At 39.2% G+C, this 16,898-nt stretch overlaps 1 protein-coding gene across 8 annotated transcripts in view; it reads left to right on the forward strand.

Moving 5' to 3' along the window:
• Positions 1-16,898, forward strand: part of TRIM9 (tripartite motif containing 9) — a 112,239-nt gene that overhangs the window by 67,821 nt on the left and 27,520 nt on the right. For 6 of the 8 annotated variants that reach the window (XM_012757955.3, XM_076004034.1, XM_076004032.1 and 3 more), the window contains exons 4-6: positions 4,488-4,598; positions 5,953-6,106; positions 13,752-13,909. In XM_012757955.3, the coding sequence (XP_012613409.2) occupies positions 4,488-4,598; positions 5,953-6,106; positions 13,752-13,909 (423 nt within the window). The remainder of the gene's footprint in view (positions 1-4,487; positions 4,599-5,952; positions 6,107-13,751; positions 13,910-16,898) is intronic. The other 2 variants (XM_076004033.1, XM_076004031.1) reach the window with 1 other exon arrangement.

Below are 16,898 nucleotides of genomic sequence, written 5' to 3' on the forward strand. Positions count from 1 at the left end.
TAGAATGGAGGAGCCAATGGCTAACCCCAGCTGAAACTCACCTTTTGGCAATGCAACAATTAATCTTAAGAGTAGACAGAGAGCCCCAACATTCGGACACTTTCTTCAGCATCAAATAAACCTTGCTTGAGACGGACATTTGTAGAAGCAAACACAGAATTTTATGAGGACTGAGTAATTAATGTCTTTATTTCAGTACATTTATATATCATTGAGTTGAAGCCTCTGGAAAGAAAACACAACGATTTAGCCTATTTTGTTTCAGAAGCAAACTCACTTTGGATTATAGTGCTGAGATCTGGTCTGGGCTTATTCATACTTTTAGTACCAGTAGTCAAAGGGCAGATGCTATTTGGATAAAGAAATGATGACTGCTGAGGTTTCTGCTACCTAGCAGCATCCATATACTGGCTACCAAAATATAAAAGCGTCATCTGGGAAGTCATACAGCAGAAGGGAATAGCACACACTAGCTGTAGATCAACTGTCCAAGATGTTTAAATGTTTTATTTGTGAAGTTTTCTCCTCTAAGAAGCAGAAGCCCAATCTTCCTGTTATTTTCTGAATAAAAAATGAAATAGTTTGCATTCCTTGAACCCAGACAAACCGATGGTGAAATGTGATGGTTGTCAAAAGCATAATTAGTGTCAGAAGAAAATAAATCGACCAGTGAATTTTAAATTTGATCTCCCCCCGAAAAATCACAAAAATAATTTTCACATCAAAGTTGATTTATTTTACCAATTATAATAAAGATATTTGAAGTCCAAACATTTATTTTTCCTTTAAATTATTAAAAATTAAAAAGCAATAATAAATCATCTGTCAGAAAGTTAGAAGACTCAAATAGCCAAATTAATCTTGAAAAGAAGAACAAAGTTGAAGGTCTCATACTTCCTAATTTCAAAACTTACAACAAAGCTACAATAATCAAAATAGCATGGGATTGGCATAAAGACAGACAGATAGACTACTAGAATAGAATAGAGTGCAAAAATAAACTCTCACATATATGGTCAAATGATTTTCCACAAGGATGCTAAGACCGTTCAATGGAGAAAGGGCAGTCATTTTAACAAAGAGTGTGGGGAAAACTGGATATTCACATACCAAAAAATTAGTAGACACTTACCAAACACCATGTACAAAAATTAGTTAGACATTTCATCTAATACCATATAAAAAATTAACTCCAAATAAATCAAAGTACTAAATGTGAAACCTAAGACTTTTAGAAGAAAACATATCTTGAGTACATTGGATTTGGCAATCGTTTCTTGGATATGACACCAAAAGCACAGGAAACAAATGAAAATATAGATAAGTTGAACTTCATAAAAATTAAATATATCTGTGCTCCACAGGACACAAGAAATGGAAAGGAGTTAAAAAGCAATCTATGGAACAAGAGGAGATATTTGCAAATCATATCTGATAAGAGATTAATATCCAAAAAGAATTCCTACAACTCAACAACAAGAACAGAATAACCTGATTTAAAAAATGAGTAAAGACTTGATCTCTAAAGATTTACTGATGATCAATAAGCACATGAAAAGATGCTCAACATCACTAGTTACCGTGTTTCCCCAAAAATAAGACCTACCCATAAAATAAGCCCTAGCAGGATTTCTAAGCATTTGCCCAAATAAGCCCTACCCCAAATATAAGACCTAGTGGTGGGCGTGGCTACGCAGCGTATCCGCATAACCTATGCATTTCGTAGCAGAGCGGTAAAGAAGATGAGCAGCCCTTCTCATCTGCCCCATGAGAGCTCTGCTGCTTGACATGAGAGATTGGGGCCAATGGTTCTAAAAGAAATAGAGTCGCAAGAAATTCAGGATGGAATTCGGGGTTTGGAGAGTTAAGATGATGTTCCAGAAGAAGATGACTTAACTATATTTGAATAAATGTAGATTGTTGTACCTTACTTAAAAAAAATAACACATCCCCTGAAAATAAGCCCTAGGTTGTCTTCTTGAGGAAAAATAAATATAAGACCTTATCTTATTTTCAGGGAAACATGGTATTAGGGAAATGCAAATCAAAACCACAAAGAGATATCACTTTACACTATTGGGATGGCTATATTTTTAAAAAGAAAGAAAATAATAAGTGATAGTGGAAAAATTGGAACCCTTATGCATTGCTTGTGGGAATGTAAAATGTTATAGCTGCTGTGGAAAACTATGGTGATTCCTCAAAAAATTAAACACCGAATAACCATATGATCCAGAAATTCCACTTCCAGGTATATACCCCAAAGAAGTAAAGGCAGAGACTCACACAGATATTTGTATACCCATGTTTATAACAGCTTTATTCACAATAGCCAAAAGGTGGAAGCAACCCAAGTATTCATCAATGGCTGAATGGATAAACAAAATGTGGTATGTACATACACTAGAATATTATTCAGTCTTAAGATGAAAATGTTAACACATGCTACAACATGGTTGAATCTTGAAGACCTGATGCTAAATGAAATAAGCTGGTCGCAAAAGGACAAATATTGTATGATGCCACCTTTATGAGGTTCCTAACATAGTCAATTCATAGAGACAAAAAGTAGAATGGTGGTTGCCAGAGGCTGGAAGGAAAGGAGGAATGGGGAGTTATTGTTTAATGGGGACAGAGTTTCAGTTTGGGAAGATGAAAAAGTTCTAGAGATGGATGGTGGTGATGGTCACACAACAATGTGAATATACTTAATGACATAGAACTATACACTAAAAATGGTTAAACTGGAAATTTTATGTATATTTTACCACAATAAAAAAATTAGGAACAAGAGAGAAATAATGAATGAATGAGTTATAAAAAAATAGAAATTAAATGTCCAGTAATAGGAAAACAGGAATGATTAAATAAATTATGATTACCCACTCGATGGAGTCTTTGTGTCACCAATAACACTTATGGTGGCAACATGGAAAATACCTACAATATTATTAAGAGAAGGGCAAGGTTGTTATGTGCTATGATTGTAACTATAAATAAGTCTGGTTCCAGAAAAACACTAAAAGGAAATATCAAAATGCTTTAAAATTTTACAAAATTTTACATTAGAATGATGAGATCATTTCCTTTTTTAAAAAATCTATTTGCCAATTGTTTTGGAAAGTGGATGAAGTGCTCTTTAATGAAAAATAAATTTATAATAAAAAATGAAAAAGAACAAGGAAAAGTTTTTAAAATAATTCTTAAAATCCCCTTTAGTTTTAGTTTTGTATATAAATCTCAAAACACTGGATACTTTTGAGGCTTTGGCAAGGTAGTATAAATATTAAGAATATAAGTAATTAAGGTTTCTGGAAAACCCTTCTTCAATTCTGTGCTTCAAAAATCATTCAAAGCTGGATGCAGGAGGCTAAGGCAAGAGGATTTCTTGAGCCCACCGATTAGCGACCAGCTTGGGCAACATGGCAAGACCTCATCTCTGGGAAAAAAGAAAAAAACAAAACTCAAGATTTGGGTCACTGAGCAGAGGACACAGAAGAAGAACATCTCTGAAGAAAGAAACTTTTCAAGAAATGTCATGTGTTTATCACTCAGCAAAGACAACTTCCCAGAGGCGGAAAGTGCAGGCTAGGAGAGATGCCTATCTAGGTTAAAGCAGATTCACAGCTTGGCAAATACAGCAGCCTTTTCTACTGCTCTCCCAAATGAGGCAGTGATTCTAATGGGTTATTCTTTTTTATTTTTATAGATTTAGGAAGCACAGTGCAGTTTTGTACATAGATAGTATGCATAGTTGTGAGGACTGGGTTTATAGTGTAACCATCACCCAGATAGTGTGCATTGTACACATTAAGTCATTGTTCATCCCTCACCCCCTCCTACCCTTTCAAGTCTCCAACGCCTGTTATTCTACCCTATGTCTTGGGGGGACACATAAGTGAGTTATTCATGAAACTTAATTCTGCATCCACCTTCTTTCTCCAGCTTACTGGTATTATCTTGTGGTCTCTCCCAAGCTCCCCCTTGGCTCTCCAGCTACCCCACCCAGCCACTCAAGTAAAGAGAAGCAGAATGGACACCCCTGAGGCCATGGGGAGGGGCAGGAACTGAGTCTAGATGGTGACATCCGCTCCTTAGAAGAGTCAGGCAGAGGGTGTGAGAAGGTGGGTGGCAGTGTCATAAAGCAGAGTGGCAAGCACACACTGGGGAGCTCACATAGAGTCCGCTTCCCAGAACAGGGCAGCGGGAACTCCGGGAGGTGCACCTTGATACACCAAGGTCACCAGGTCCTCAGGGTTCCAACATCTGTCCTTTCTGATGAGTCCTGTTGTTACCAATTTCTTTTAAGAGCCTCTTCCAATCTGTCTTCTAGAGCCATTGTCCACAGCAGACTTTGCCACAGAATATTCTCATAAACCTAGTTCCATTCTGTTGGATTCTGGTTTGAAGAAGCTTTCCAAAGCCCCAGTTTACTTCTCTTCCACCCTCTGCCATTTTGGACCATTCGGTTCTCTCCTCAATTCTAGGTGGTTCGAGATCAGATCTCTCACTGCACCGTGAAACTGCGCCAGACCACAGGTCTCATGGAGTACTGCTTGGAGGTGATTAAGGAAAATGATCCTAGTGGCTTTTTGCAGGTAAGTGTTAACTTCCTTCTGCTTCAGATTCTGAATGTCCTATGGGAGTGAGCGTAGGACGCTTAGGCCAGGCTTGGGTCCCTCGGTAACAGAACCCACTTCCCACTGCAATGTGTGTGAGGCCGCCTGCTGAGTAAACTCCACTGACTTCCTGGAGGTGTCTGCCACCGTGTACTGCAAGACTGAGAAGTGTGTGAGCTTTTTTTGGTTTGTTTTTGTGTTTAATCATGAAAACATAATTTCCTGAAAGTTTTTCCAAAGTGGAGTTATTGCCTTGCCTAAGAATTGTGTCCTTATCCATTAATATCTCTTTGACAGTTTTGTCAGCTGGAAATATCTAAGTGTCAAAGTTTCTACCTTGACACCTCCTACTGGCCAGTAAGTCAGTGATTTCTCAAATACAGTGAAGTGTTTTTTACATTCTTCCATGTTAATTGTTTTAGTGAAATGCTGTGATATAAGCTGGATGTTACTGAGGTTTTGATCTCAATGATAAGGAACCTTTGTTAAGGAACACGTAGACCTCTTCCAACTTACATTCTACTAAACTGGGCAAGAATGACAGAGGGAGATTGAATATAAGAAATGAAACCGGGCATGGTGTCTCACACCTGTAATCCTAGCATTTTTGAGAGGTGGAGGCAAGAAGATTACTTGAGGCCAGGAGTTGGAGACCAGACTAAGCAACATAGTAAGACCCTGTCTCTACAAAAAATAGAAAAATTAGCCAGGTATGGTGGTGTATGTCTGTAGTTCCAGCTGCTAGGAAGGCTGAGACAGGAGAATCACTTGAACACTGCACTCTAGCCCAAGCAACAGAGTGAGACTTTGTCTCAAAAAAAAAAAAAAAAGTAAGAAAGAAATGAAAGACCTCTCTACCAAAGAATATAGCTATAGTCACATGAAGATGATGTGCTTAAAATCTAAGAAATTCCATATGTGACCTCTCTAAACTATTTTATAAAACTCATTTCCAAGTCTTGATAGGATACCCACACTCAAATTAGAAGCTTAGAGACATTGGTTCTAATAAGAATTAACTAATTTCCAATATATCATTCTTTAAAGTTGTTAGCTTTGTAGTGGATCAGTCATAAATGCATGATCATATATCCAGGTTTGTCTATTAGATCAATTAATACCTGCTAATTGTTTATAGTACCCTCTTCCAACTCTCAAAAGTGTTCAGATTTTCTGGATAAATCATGGGTCACTCTAGTCATAAAGGGGTCCCCCTCACCAATGGCACTAAGACAGGGTGTGAGTCCCAAGGTGGTTTGGGGGTAACACTCCCAGAAAGCTGGGGAGCAGTGTGGTGTTGTATTTCTCAGGCTGTGGTCTTTGATGTGATTAGATTTCTGACGCCCTCATAAGGAGAGTGCACCTGACCGAGGATCAGTGGGGGAAAGGCACACTCACGCCGAGGATGACCACGGACTTTGATTTGAGCCTGGATAACAGCCCTCTGCTGCAATCCATTCACCAGCTCGACTTTGTGCAGGTGAAAGGTACGTGCTCATGTCCCCTGAGTCAAAAAGCAACATCCCAAGTGGATACTGGTGTTTGAAGCAGGATGGGTACCTCTCTGGCTAATGTTGCAAAAATTTGGAGTGGCTCCTATCTTGGCATATAAAGAAAACATCTCCTTGTAGCTGTGTGACCTACCTTTCACCAAGTCAGATAAATTCAGATAAATGCAATGCTTGCTTCTTTGAGAGACAGAGATTTCACATGCTCAGCACCAGAGAATAGCTGGTGTAAAAAGAGGTAGGAAGAGAGAGAAGATCACTGTACATAAATAAAATCTTGGTACAGAAAGTAACCCAGAAATATTGATGTAACTCAAGGGACTCCAGAATTGGAATGACTGCTTCCACATGGGTAGAGATAGTGAGCAAATGGTTAGAGCATACATCAGTGGGAATTTGAGAGAATCACAGCCAGCCTGCCAATAATGGTGAGAGAATGAGAGCCTGGAAGGAAAATGAAAATTTGAAATAATTTTTAAAATGGGTTTCTATGATTATGGGTTATAGCAAGGTCTCTTTGAGACTTTTGGGGGGCCGAGGGGAAATATAAGGACTTGAAGTATTTTAGGCAAAATAACTCTTTCAAAAGAAAATAACAACTCAAGCCAACCATGCAACAAAATTTTTATGGCAGTGTAAGTAATATCCATTTGAAGAATATTTCTTTTAACTTTTTGTTTTGAAATATAGATTCACAGGAAGTTGAAAAAATAGTAAAGAAAGGTCCTAGCTACCAAGAAGTTGTTATTGGTACAGTTGTATGAGTAGTTCTATGCCATTTTATCACGTGTCTGCCACTGCAATCAGGATACAGATCTATTCCTTCAACACGAACATCTCCCTAGACAGTCATACCCCTCCCCTCCACCACCCTGAATCTCTGAAAACCACTAATCTGTTCTCTATCTCTCTTATTTTGTCATTTTCTGATCTTTTTTAAAAACCAAAAAAATTGATTATTTGTTCTTCACAACTCCCAATGTAAGCATCCACGCAATAAATGACTCTTAGCATTCAGTGCTTTAGACATTTCATTTCTTAAGAAAAATCTACCTTCTTCCTTTTTTGAGACAAAGAGAATCATATAAGCCAGCAAGTTTAGGGCTATCCACTGAACCTCACATAGTGCAGATAAATTCATCCCTGTACTCGGTACATATACTTCTCTCATCCTTTTAATGGATTTTTGTTCTTTCATTTTCAATTTTCTCTCTTTTTTTTGATTAATATGTATTACTTTGGGAAGATGCCTTAATCAATTTTTGAAGCAGTATATATATTATAAATAAATATGCTTTGTTACAGTAACAAAAATGTTTAGTATTTATTGAGCTTAATTAGCATTTAGCTAACTGCACTAGACATTCTCCCAAGTGTTCTACATGTATTAACTCATTTTGTTCTCACAGCCCTAGTAGTTAGCTGAAGAAACTGGGGCACAGGAAGACTGGGTTTCTTGCCTGAGCTCACACAGCTAGTGAGTGGCGGTACCAAGATTTGAATCCCTAGATTTGAATCCACTCCTGCAGAACCCACTCCTACAACTTGCAGTTTATGCTGTAAAGCTAGTGCCATTTCTAAGCAGCTTCTTCAAGGAATAATGGAATTCCTCTCTAAAACTTAATAACTCTAATTTTTTGTTGCAGGAATTTTTTTCTTGCTACTTAAAATTTTTTCTTTAATACCAACATGGTAGCCTCTAAAGTAAACCCATCCCTAGTAAAATAGAGAGCCCTGGATACATTTAAATTCCCCTCAATCAGCCTCTCTCTGTCCCCAATTCTTTCAATGAGATAAAATCACTGAAAGGTATGTTACATGTAGCTTGGAGGGAAAAATATGTCACAAAAGAGGAATATAAAGGCTTTTGGTAAAAGAGGAAAAAATGCACCAACCCAATTAGCCTCAGTGAGGGAGCAGGAGGAGGGGCAGTTAGAGGGCAAAAGCCTCAGGGCTTTCAAACGCTTTAATCAGCTGTCAACACCCCCATTTGCTGCCCTTCTGAGTCAAGTCCATCTGCCCACGGTGGAAGCCAAGCCAGTTGGCAGGAGGTTAGAGATCGTGTTGGAGTGAACAGGCCCTTCCTTGGGTATGGGAACTGCAGGTTCACGTGCTCTGCATCACAGACCGCATTTCTAAAGCACTGTCACTTGGCCACTTAGGACTGCACACAAACGTCAGAGTGGACAGGGATGTTTGTCCAGCCCATTCAAGTCTGCACACACAGCAGAGAATGCCAAGTACTCTGAAGGCCAAAATGCGGAACACTCACACAGCCAAAGTTCACCTGGAGCCACACAAAAACCAGACGATTATTGATGAAGTTAATATAACAAACAGGCCATTTGCTATGACACTGGATTATAGTATTCCATTTTCCTTTTCTTTTTAACACTTTGTCTTAATTTAATTTACTTCTGATTATTATCACTCTGCCTAGTTCATTTATATGCTTTGCTTTGTGCTCTTTGAATTTAATTAATTCAATGAGAGCCCAGTTCTTTTTAGAATCTGAATAAGTTTTGTCAAATGCTTGTGATGGAAAGAAAAAGACAGAGGTCACGACATAATAGAGCTTGATTTGTTGTAGTTGAGACTTCTACTGGTCTCTGTAAAATCTGTTAACATATCCACACCTGTTACTGATGTAGTGTGAATCTTTTCACTTCTTCAAGATCTTCTTAATAAACTGCACTTTCACAACTTGTCAGTAAAAATATCTGAAGAAACTGCCCCTGAAAATCGACATGCAAATGGCCACAATTAAGTAGCATTTGAAGTGGTGTTAAAGTAATTCAGACATTGTGAAACTAACAATACGTGTAATTCAGTATGTGTTTTCTAATTGTGCCAACTGGATTACAGTATAAAGTTAAAATACTGTCAAAATCTGCATTTAAAATTATTACTCAAAATGATAACTAAAATATCTCTTTACTTTTTGACTCAGAATTTTAGCAAGCATCGCTCTGGTTTTGAACTCTCATTGCAGATGCCTTTATTGTTATTGTTGATCCCAGAGAAGGTAGATCTGATATCGGTTTCTACACATTTCCAGTCAGGCCAGCTACTGTTTAGCAAGAATGTACTGCCCAAAGTTATTCTCTTATTAGCTAAGGATTTAGCTGGTCTGTTCTTTCTGATTCCATATTATTCCCAAATGACTAAGATCTATATGGAGAACACTGATATTTTCTTCATTAAAATATTCCCAAATTGTAATGACATGTTTTCTGGTTGTATTCTGATTAGAAAACCATCTCACCCTCTTTCCAACTATTGGGGTTTGATCTTTCAGACTTTTATAGAAAACATCATATTACGTTTTGTCTTTTATTTTTATTAGAGAGTAATAAACACATTTTTTTCTTAATTTTAAGTTGTTATCCTCAACTCTTTCCCAGGTCATGGGAAGGAAATTTTTTAAGAGTCTTTTCCTAGTCTGCTAAGGGTTAAAAATAGATTTCAGATACCTATATCCTCGCAAAAAAATACTACCCCAAAATTGTCTAAGTACACAAAGTATTCCAAGATTCTTAAGTTATGGTGCTGAAATGAAATGCCAGTGTTTTCATTCTGAATCAGGACAAAACAGCAAACTAACTCCTACCAAGCCTTTTTAGCACATAGACCATTGGCTGTTAATCCCAGTAAGTGCTTCTACTCTCCAAAGGATGCTTTTTTTTTTTTTAAGACACAGAGTCTAGCTCTCTCACCCAGGCTGGAGCGCAGTGGCATGATCATAGCTCACTGCAGCCTTGAATTCCTAGGTTCAAGTGATCCCTGCAGTCTGAGCACCCAAGTAGCTAGCACTGCAGGCATGAGCCATAGCGCCCAGCCACACTTATCTCTAATGACTCATGTTGAATGTAAGAGCTCTGAGTATGCACCAAGGTCACAGGGCAGGGACAGTGTGATCTGAACAGACTCTCCTATAAATTATAGGGAAAAGCTGCCAGAGGGTTGGCAGGGATGGAATAAACATACACACTTGCCACATAATCTATTCATCCTTGATAGTTTGGGGGCCTGAAATTCATGTCCTCACATGCATTCACATATATCCATAAAACTGTACTAGTGACAGCTTTCTAGAAATGGCTTACAGTTCCACTAAAGTCTGAACTTTCCTCAAATGCCATTTGTATTGTTTAGCCACCATAAAGAGGAATGACAGTCTACAAATGAGCCTTCAGAGAAGATGACTCAGTAAAATTGCATTCCCAACCACCATAGCACTGAAGGTGAAATATTTCATTAATACCTACCAGCAATTCTTGGGAATCTCTATTGTTCACATTGTAAGAAACTTTGAGAATGAAACATGGAGACATTCCTCTGGTGTACTGTCACTAAACATTGGACTAGAGAGGCAGTAGAATGCAAGACGAAAGCCCCTTGAGCCTGAGCCAGGCTGTTTGGTTTCAGATCCCAGCTCTGCCACTTACTAGCCATGAAAGCTTTCTATGTTTCAGTTTCCTCATCTGCAAATTAGAGACAATAACAGTACCTTCCTTGTGGGGTTGTGGTTGTGCAAATTAAATGAGTTAATCCACATAAACCTCTCACCACACTGTCTAGCACTTAGTAAGCGTTCCAAAAGCATCACTTAGGATTTGTGTTCCCTGAGGCTGGGAGCCCAGCTTTCTTTCCTGCCTGTCCTCACCTCACTCCCCTGTACTTGCACAGAGGAATTCTGGATGGTTGTGAGTGTTCCCCACCTGAAACATTACAACAAAAAAATTAAACACATAAGGAAAATGTGAGATAGAATTTGGAATAGAGTGACCTTAAAAATGGAAGACATTTGGAAATGTTGGTGTAAGAAGCCGCTGTTGCAAAATTAAATTTTGAAACACAGCTCCACCAGCCTTCTTCAAGGAAGTCAATAAGAACAGCTGACTGCTTATATCTAAAAGAATTCTCAGCATCAAGCTTGATTTACAGGCTAAAACAATGCTACATGCTAGAATTCTGATTGGGTCAAGTAAAACTAGTTCTTAAGGAAACATCAAAAGATGTCCCAGCATGATCATGAAAGTGTAAAGATCCAATAGCTGTGGCAGCCCCAAGGACAGTAGTTTCAATAAAATAAAATGCTCTTTCTTAGACTTCAGCCCAGGAACTATAATGCTTTCCATTTCCAAATCATAAAAGGTAGATTAATTTGAAAGTACTTTAGATTTCTAGTAGATCATTTATTCTATACCTAATAAAGTAAGTTAGTATAACATAACACACCCACTATAAAAATCTATTTTTTAAAATGTCAGCCTGAATCTCTGCTAATGAGGAAAGTCTCTGCTAATGCTATAATTTTGTCACATTTACTTTTTATATGCAACATCATTTTGGGGTAAATGAGAAGAAAGAAAAAATAATTCTCAGAACATTGAGGAATAAATGTAGACACATGCAGATATCTCTGGGTTAGTTCTTGCTTTCTTTCTCTGCCCACCCTCCTTGTTTTTTCGTTCATTTGCTTGTTGGTTTAAATCTGGGACAATATTAAGATCTGAAGATTATTGAGAAGTTAGAATCTTTTTTTTTATCCTTTTGGTCTTTTAAAGTATATCCACTAAGCACTCATAAATGAAGTTGTAATGTTTTAATTACACATGACATCATGTATTTCAGTTAATCTTTTAATTATACCTGTCTCTACACAGGGAAATTTGACTTTCTTATCAGAGACATTGTGAGCATTTGTATAATTTAATTTGAAGCCATCTTGTGATCTTATTCTTTGATTTTGTAATTGATTAAATGTAGACTTGCCTGAAGCATGAGCAAAGGGAAAAAGAAAGACTATTGTGGAGCTAATGAAATAAGAGAGTCCAAAGAATTATTTTAATGGGAGGCTCTAGCTAATAAGGACAGTTAAGAACAGATATCTTAGGAGTATCATTCATGTTTCTAGAAGCCCTTTGAAGAATGGTTTGCCTAAACTTGCCATATTTTGCTTCCATGGTAAGTGTTAAAAATGTATTATTTTTATCAAGAAAATAAATTTGAAACAACAGAGTAAGTCTCTAATACTTAAAATGACTTAAGTTAACCCTCCAGTTACAACTCCAGGGTGATGCCTGTTCATGTGCAGATGCTCATGAGAATCAGGAGGAGTGATGTCTTCTGTCTCCTCTTTCTGTCCAAACCTGTAGTTTATTTATTGAACAAGGCTATGAATTTATCTTCCTTCCTCCAAATCCAGAGGTTTTGGAAACGCTGAGGCTGCAGTAGCCATTGTTCTCCAAGATTCCTTCCAAATCCTGTATCAGTGAAACTTAAAACATGATTTCCCTTCTTAAACTGATCACCTCCAATTAACTAGTCAGGAATTTTAATTCAATTATATTTGATTTCATAGTTCAGACATGGTTTTATTGTAATGTCTCACAGTCTTTTCTTAAGTATGAGAGGATTGACCTATTTCACCTTCATAGCTCTTACACTGTAATCACTGCTTTTATTTTCTAGGTTATCCACCATAGAACTAGTTTCCCAAACTGCTGTTAAATTAAACCTCTTCCTGTTTGAGGTGACTGAAAAGGAGCAGATTTAATTCAGTGCATGAGACACAGAGTCCAATTTTGGTACAACACACCAGGTGTTCCACAGTTAACATTTGTTCATCTAAATGTCCCTGGATGTGGTCCAAGCTGTTCTCTCCTGTTATTGAAGTGCAATAATAATAATAATAAATCAGTGTTTTGGTGCTAAAATAAAATTTTAAACAGTTGTTAAAAACATCATTCCCAGCTATATATATTGAGTTTGTATGTTAGGAACTGGGATTATTCTATGTCTGTGTGTCTGAAGTCTCAACTAATTTGCAATTGTAAGTAACACAAAAAAGTTTTAGTATAAAATGTGGGTAGGGGGTATTGGGACTGGTAACACCACAAAAGATTCTCACAGGGCCATGAGCACACCTTCAGCCTCTCTGTCCCAGCCCAGCCTGCCCCCCATACATTCCCAGGCTCTGAGCCTGGTGTTCTGGAGGAAGAGCACACTTGGCCTCCTGCTGTTTTTGAGGTGCAACTGCCTTGGGAGAATGATGTCAGGTTCCTCAGAAGTTTTGAAAGTGAGAGAACACTTTGTGTCACTTGTTACCAAATTTTCAACAAATGCACTGCTATAGCTACTTATGTGTACAAGATGTAGAGTAGAATCACTGGTTTAAAAAAATAATAGAATATTAGAAATATAGTGGTTTCAGAGCTATATCTTAGAATATAAACTGGGTTTTAAATCTCAGAATAAATGTTATGATAAAATTATTAGCACAGGTTGGCCATGTTATGAGTTAAATAGGCTTTAGTGGGCTGGACAAACATTTCCCTTAGGGATGATGTCTCCTATCCTCAGGGAGGTGAGAACAGAGCAGTTCTGTGAATGTGCCTGTCTCCCCTTCACTGCCACGATTAATGTGGGAAGTGCCATTGTGAGCTTAGAAAAAGGCATCACAGCAGTTCAGGAGCCAGTCCCACTCCAGTTCAGGTCCCCCGTGCACCCCAGGCTGGCTACTTCCAACCACGTGTTTGTCAGAGGCATGTTTGTCATTCAAAGTCAAGGAAATATTTGCAACTCAACAGAAACCAGGGTTACACTAATTTCTGTTTAGCTTCCTCTCCAGTCCCAGCAACTCCCATCCTACAGCTGGAGGAATGTTGCACCCACAACAACAGTGCTACACTGTCCTGGAAACAGCCACCTCTGTCCACGGTGCCCGCGGAAGGATACATTCTGGAGCTGGATGACGGCAATGGTGGTCAGTTCCGGGTCAGTAGAGAACCTCCTGCTTGTTACCCAAAACCAAAATGCATCCCTCAAAGGCCCTGCCAGCGAGGCTCAGGCCTGGCTTCCTATCCTCCTAAGGACAGGCCATCCTGGCAGGGCCTGCCTGCCCTTCCCCTGAGGCCTGCTTTCTCCCCGTACCATCAAAGAGGGATGGAGGAGTCTCCAAAACTGTCCTGTCCTTTTAAAGAGACAGTACATGCAGTGCTGCAGGTTCTGGAGGCAGACTGCCTGCATTCAATCTGGTCTCCTCCACGGAGCTGTGTGACTGTGCCTATGTCTCACCTCTTTGAGCCTTCAGGTCCTCATTTATAAAAGTGGGGGATGACAACATTAGCATGTATCATGCCTTATTGCTAAGAATCCATTAGATAATCTGTATAAAATTCTTAGCATGTTGCCTAGAACATAGTAAGTCTGCACTATAGCAATATTATTATTACCATTGTTATTTATTGCTAATAATATAATTAACCATTGTCTAAGATTTATTTCTGCAACCTGCAACCCACAGCTTCTAATGTCTTTAATTGGCATTTCTCTTAATCAGCATGCTCCCCTATTGTAGCTTCCCTATTCTAAGAAGAGTTTCTAGCAAACATTTCCCCAGTTCTATGGTTTTTATCTGGGTTTTTCATCCAATAGAACTGGTGCCAGCAGATTATTAGCTCCTCAAAGCAAAGGAGCCCTAACCCCATTGAGAAGTTCACAGTCCTCTCTAAAAGTAGGCCAGCCTAACCTTTTGGTAAGACATGGCCATGGTGCCTAGAAGTTGGTGATCTGCGTGTGACCGCTTCTGTCTCACACACACACAGCCCCATTCTCATCTAGCTTCTCCCCTACCCAGTCTTGACTGGGAGCTCTGATGCCTGGAACCTTCTGGGTACTGAGGCCAATCCCTTCACTGATGAAGATGGAGCCTCCTGTCTACAAAGAACCCCAGGTCCCTGAAGATGAGGCTACCTTCTGGCCATCAGTGGCCAAACCTGGGCCACCAGCTTTCAAGAGCAATGCCTGTCAAGGCTTCTTTTTCTTGAATGTGTTTTGTTTGTTTGTTTGTTTTTGTTTTGTTTTGTTTGAGACAGAGTCTCACTCTGTTGCCCAGGCTAGAGTGCCATGGTGTCAGCCTAGCTCACAGCAACCTCAAACTCCTGGGCTTAAGCAATCCGTCTGCCTCAGCCTCCTGAGTAGCTGGGACTACAGGCATGCACCACCATGCCCAGCTAATTTTTTCTATATATTTTAGTTGGCCAATTGATTTTCTTTCTATTTTTAGTAGAGACGGGGTCTCGCTCTTGCTCAGGCTGGTTTTGAACTCCTGACCTGGAGCGATCCGCCCACCTCGGCCTCCCAGAGTGCTAGGATTACAGGCGTGAGCCACCATTGAATGTGTTTTTGATCCTCCACTAGGTTTAAATACTTGAGAGCAAGGACCATGTCTTCTATAATTCTTAAGGATAAAGGTTCTCTCTTTTGATATAGAAGCCTTATTTATATATGTGTTGATATGCTGTCATGACAGATCCAAGTTTCTTCCTTTCTGAGATAAGGGTCTCAGGTTCCATTTCAATTCATGTCTTTTGCACTGTGTGTACTTATGTGGGTGTCTGTATTTGTGTGTAAAAAATCCTGTCTGTCAGTTTCCCATCTCTGACTTGCCTTTTCTGCAACCCACAGTTCTTGTTTTAGTACCTTTCTTTTCCCTTTGTTATTTTTTTCCCTGGGAAAGTAATTCTCATAGTTTCCCCGACTTCTTCCTCCCAGTTACTACCTGCCAACAGTGGCGAAGGTGCCTGGACATGGCCCCTTCTCTTCCCATTTTGAGGTCTTGATGCGTGCTGTCCCCCACCCCCTAGTCCATCCCTCACCTAGACTTCCCTCTGAGAGCCAGGCCCAGATTTCCACCTGTGGCCTAAACATTTCCACTTCTATCTCCTGAACATGAATCAAAACAAACCTGTCATTTTCTTTAAAAACTTAGTCTGTCTCTTCTGTACCCCAGTTGTCCTTGCTTAGATATCAGACTCCCAATCTTAGCACCATCTGGCACTGCCTTCCCCCTTGAACTCCAATAACATAAAGAAGGATCCCTTCTAGTCAACCCATGACTCTCCCATCTGGTTCTTTCTCTTATTCCACAGGCCACAAAGGTCCCAGCCCAAGGGGCCACTTGCACCTTTGTGCCTGCAGGTTTTTCTTGCCTTGCTACTCAAAGTATGGTCCCCCCAGCACCATTGGCTTCACCTGGGAAGTTGTTAAAAATGCAAAATCTCAGCTCCTACCCAGAAACCTGCTGGATCAGAAACTGCATTTTAACAAGATCTTCACATGATTCAAGTGCTCTTAAAGTTTGAGAAGTACTAAATGAGAGGGGATTTTTGTTACCACTGCAGTAGTGATGAACTGTTGGGCACAAGACCCCAGTCTTCTTAGTATCCCACTGGAGAGTTGTCATTTTAAGACTGAGCTTTAAATGCACATTATTTTTACTCATGACACCAGCATTTTGCAAAGTGTACAGCTAAAGAGGGAAGCAAATGCCTAACCTATGCTAAAGATGTGTTATGCCAGGATTTATTTTAAGTCTTTGAAATGTCATTTCTTCCCTCTTCCCCGTCCCTTCCCATCCCCTACTGTAATGAAAACCTATACTTCTATGGCTTTGAATTTGGTCTGTGTGACAGCTCCTGAAGTTATCAGTGAAGTTATAAATACAGCATAGAGACCACCCTCATTTTTTTTCAAACATTTTTTACAAACCACACTTGGTGTATAAAGAGCTCAGTAGGTATAAGATACTGGATAAAATGCCAAGTTAATATTAGTAAGCATAATCCTAACTATAAACACCCAGTTTTAACTTCTGAAGCCCTATCTGCTAATAACTACCATCCAGCAAGCTGCTGGGCCTGTGCTAAATACAAGGCACTATGCTAATCAATCTGTTCATGTAATCCTCACACCAACCTCAGAA

This window comes from Microcebus murinus, chromosome 6 (genome assembly GCF_040939455.1).
Source record: "Microcebus murinus isolate Inina chromosome 6, M.murinus_Inina_mat1.0, whole genome shotgun sequence".
Classification (NCBI taxonomy): Eukaryota; Metazoa; Chordata; class Mammalia; order Primates; family Cheirogaleidae; genus Microcebus; species Microcebus murinus.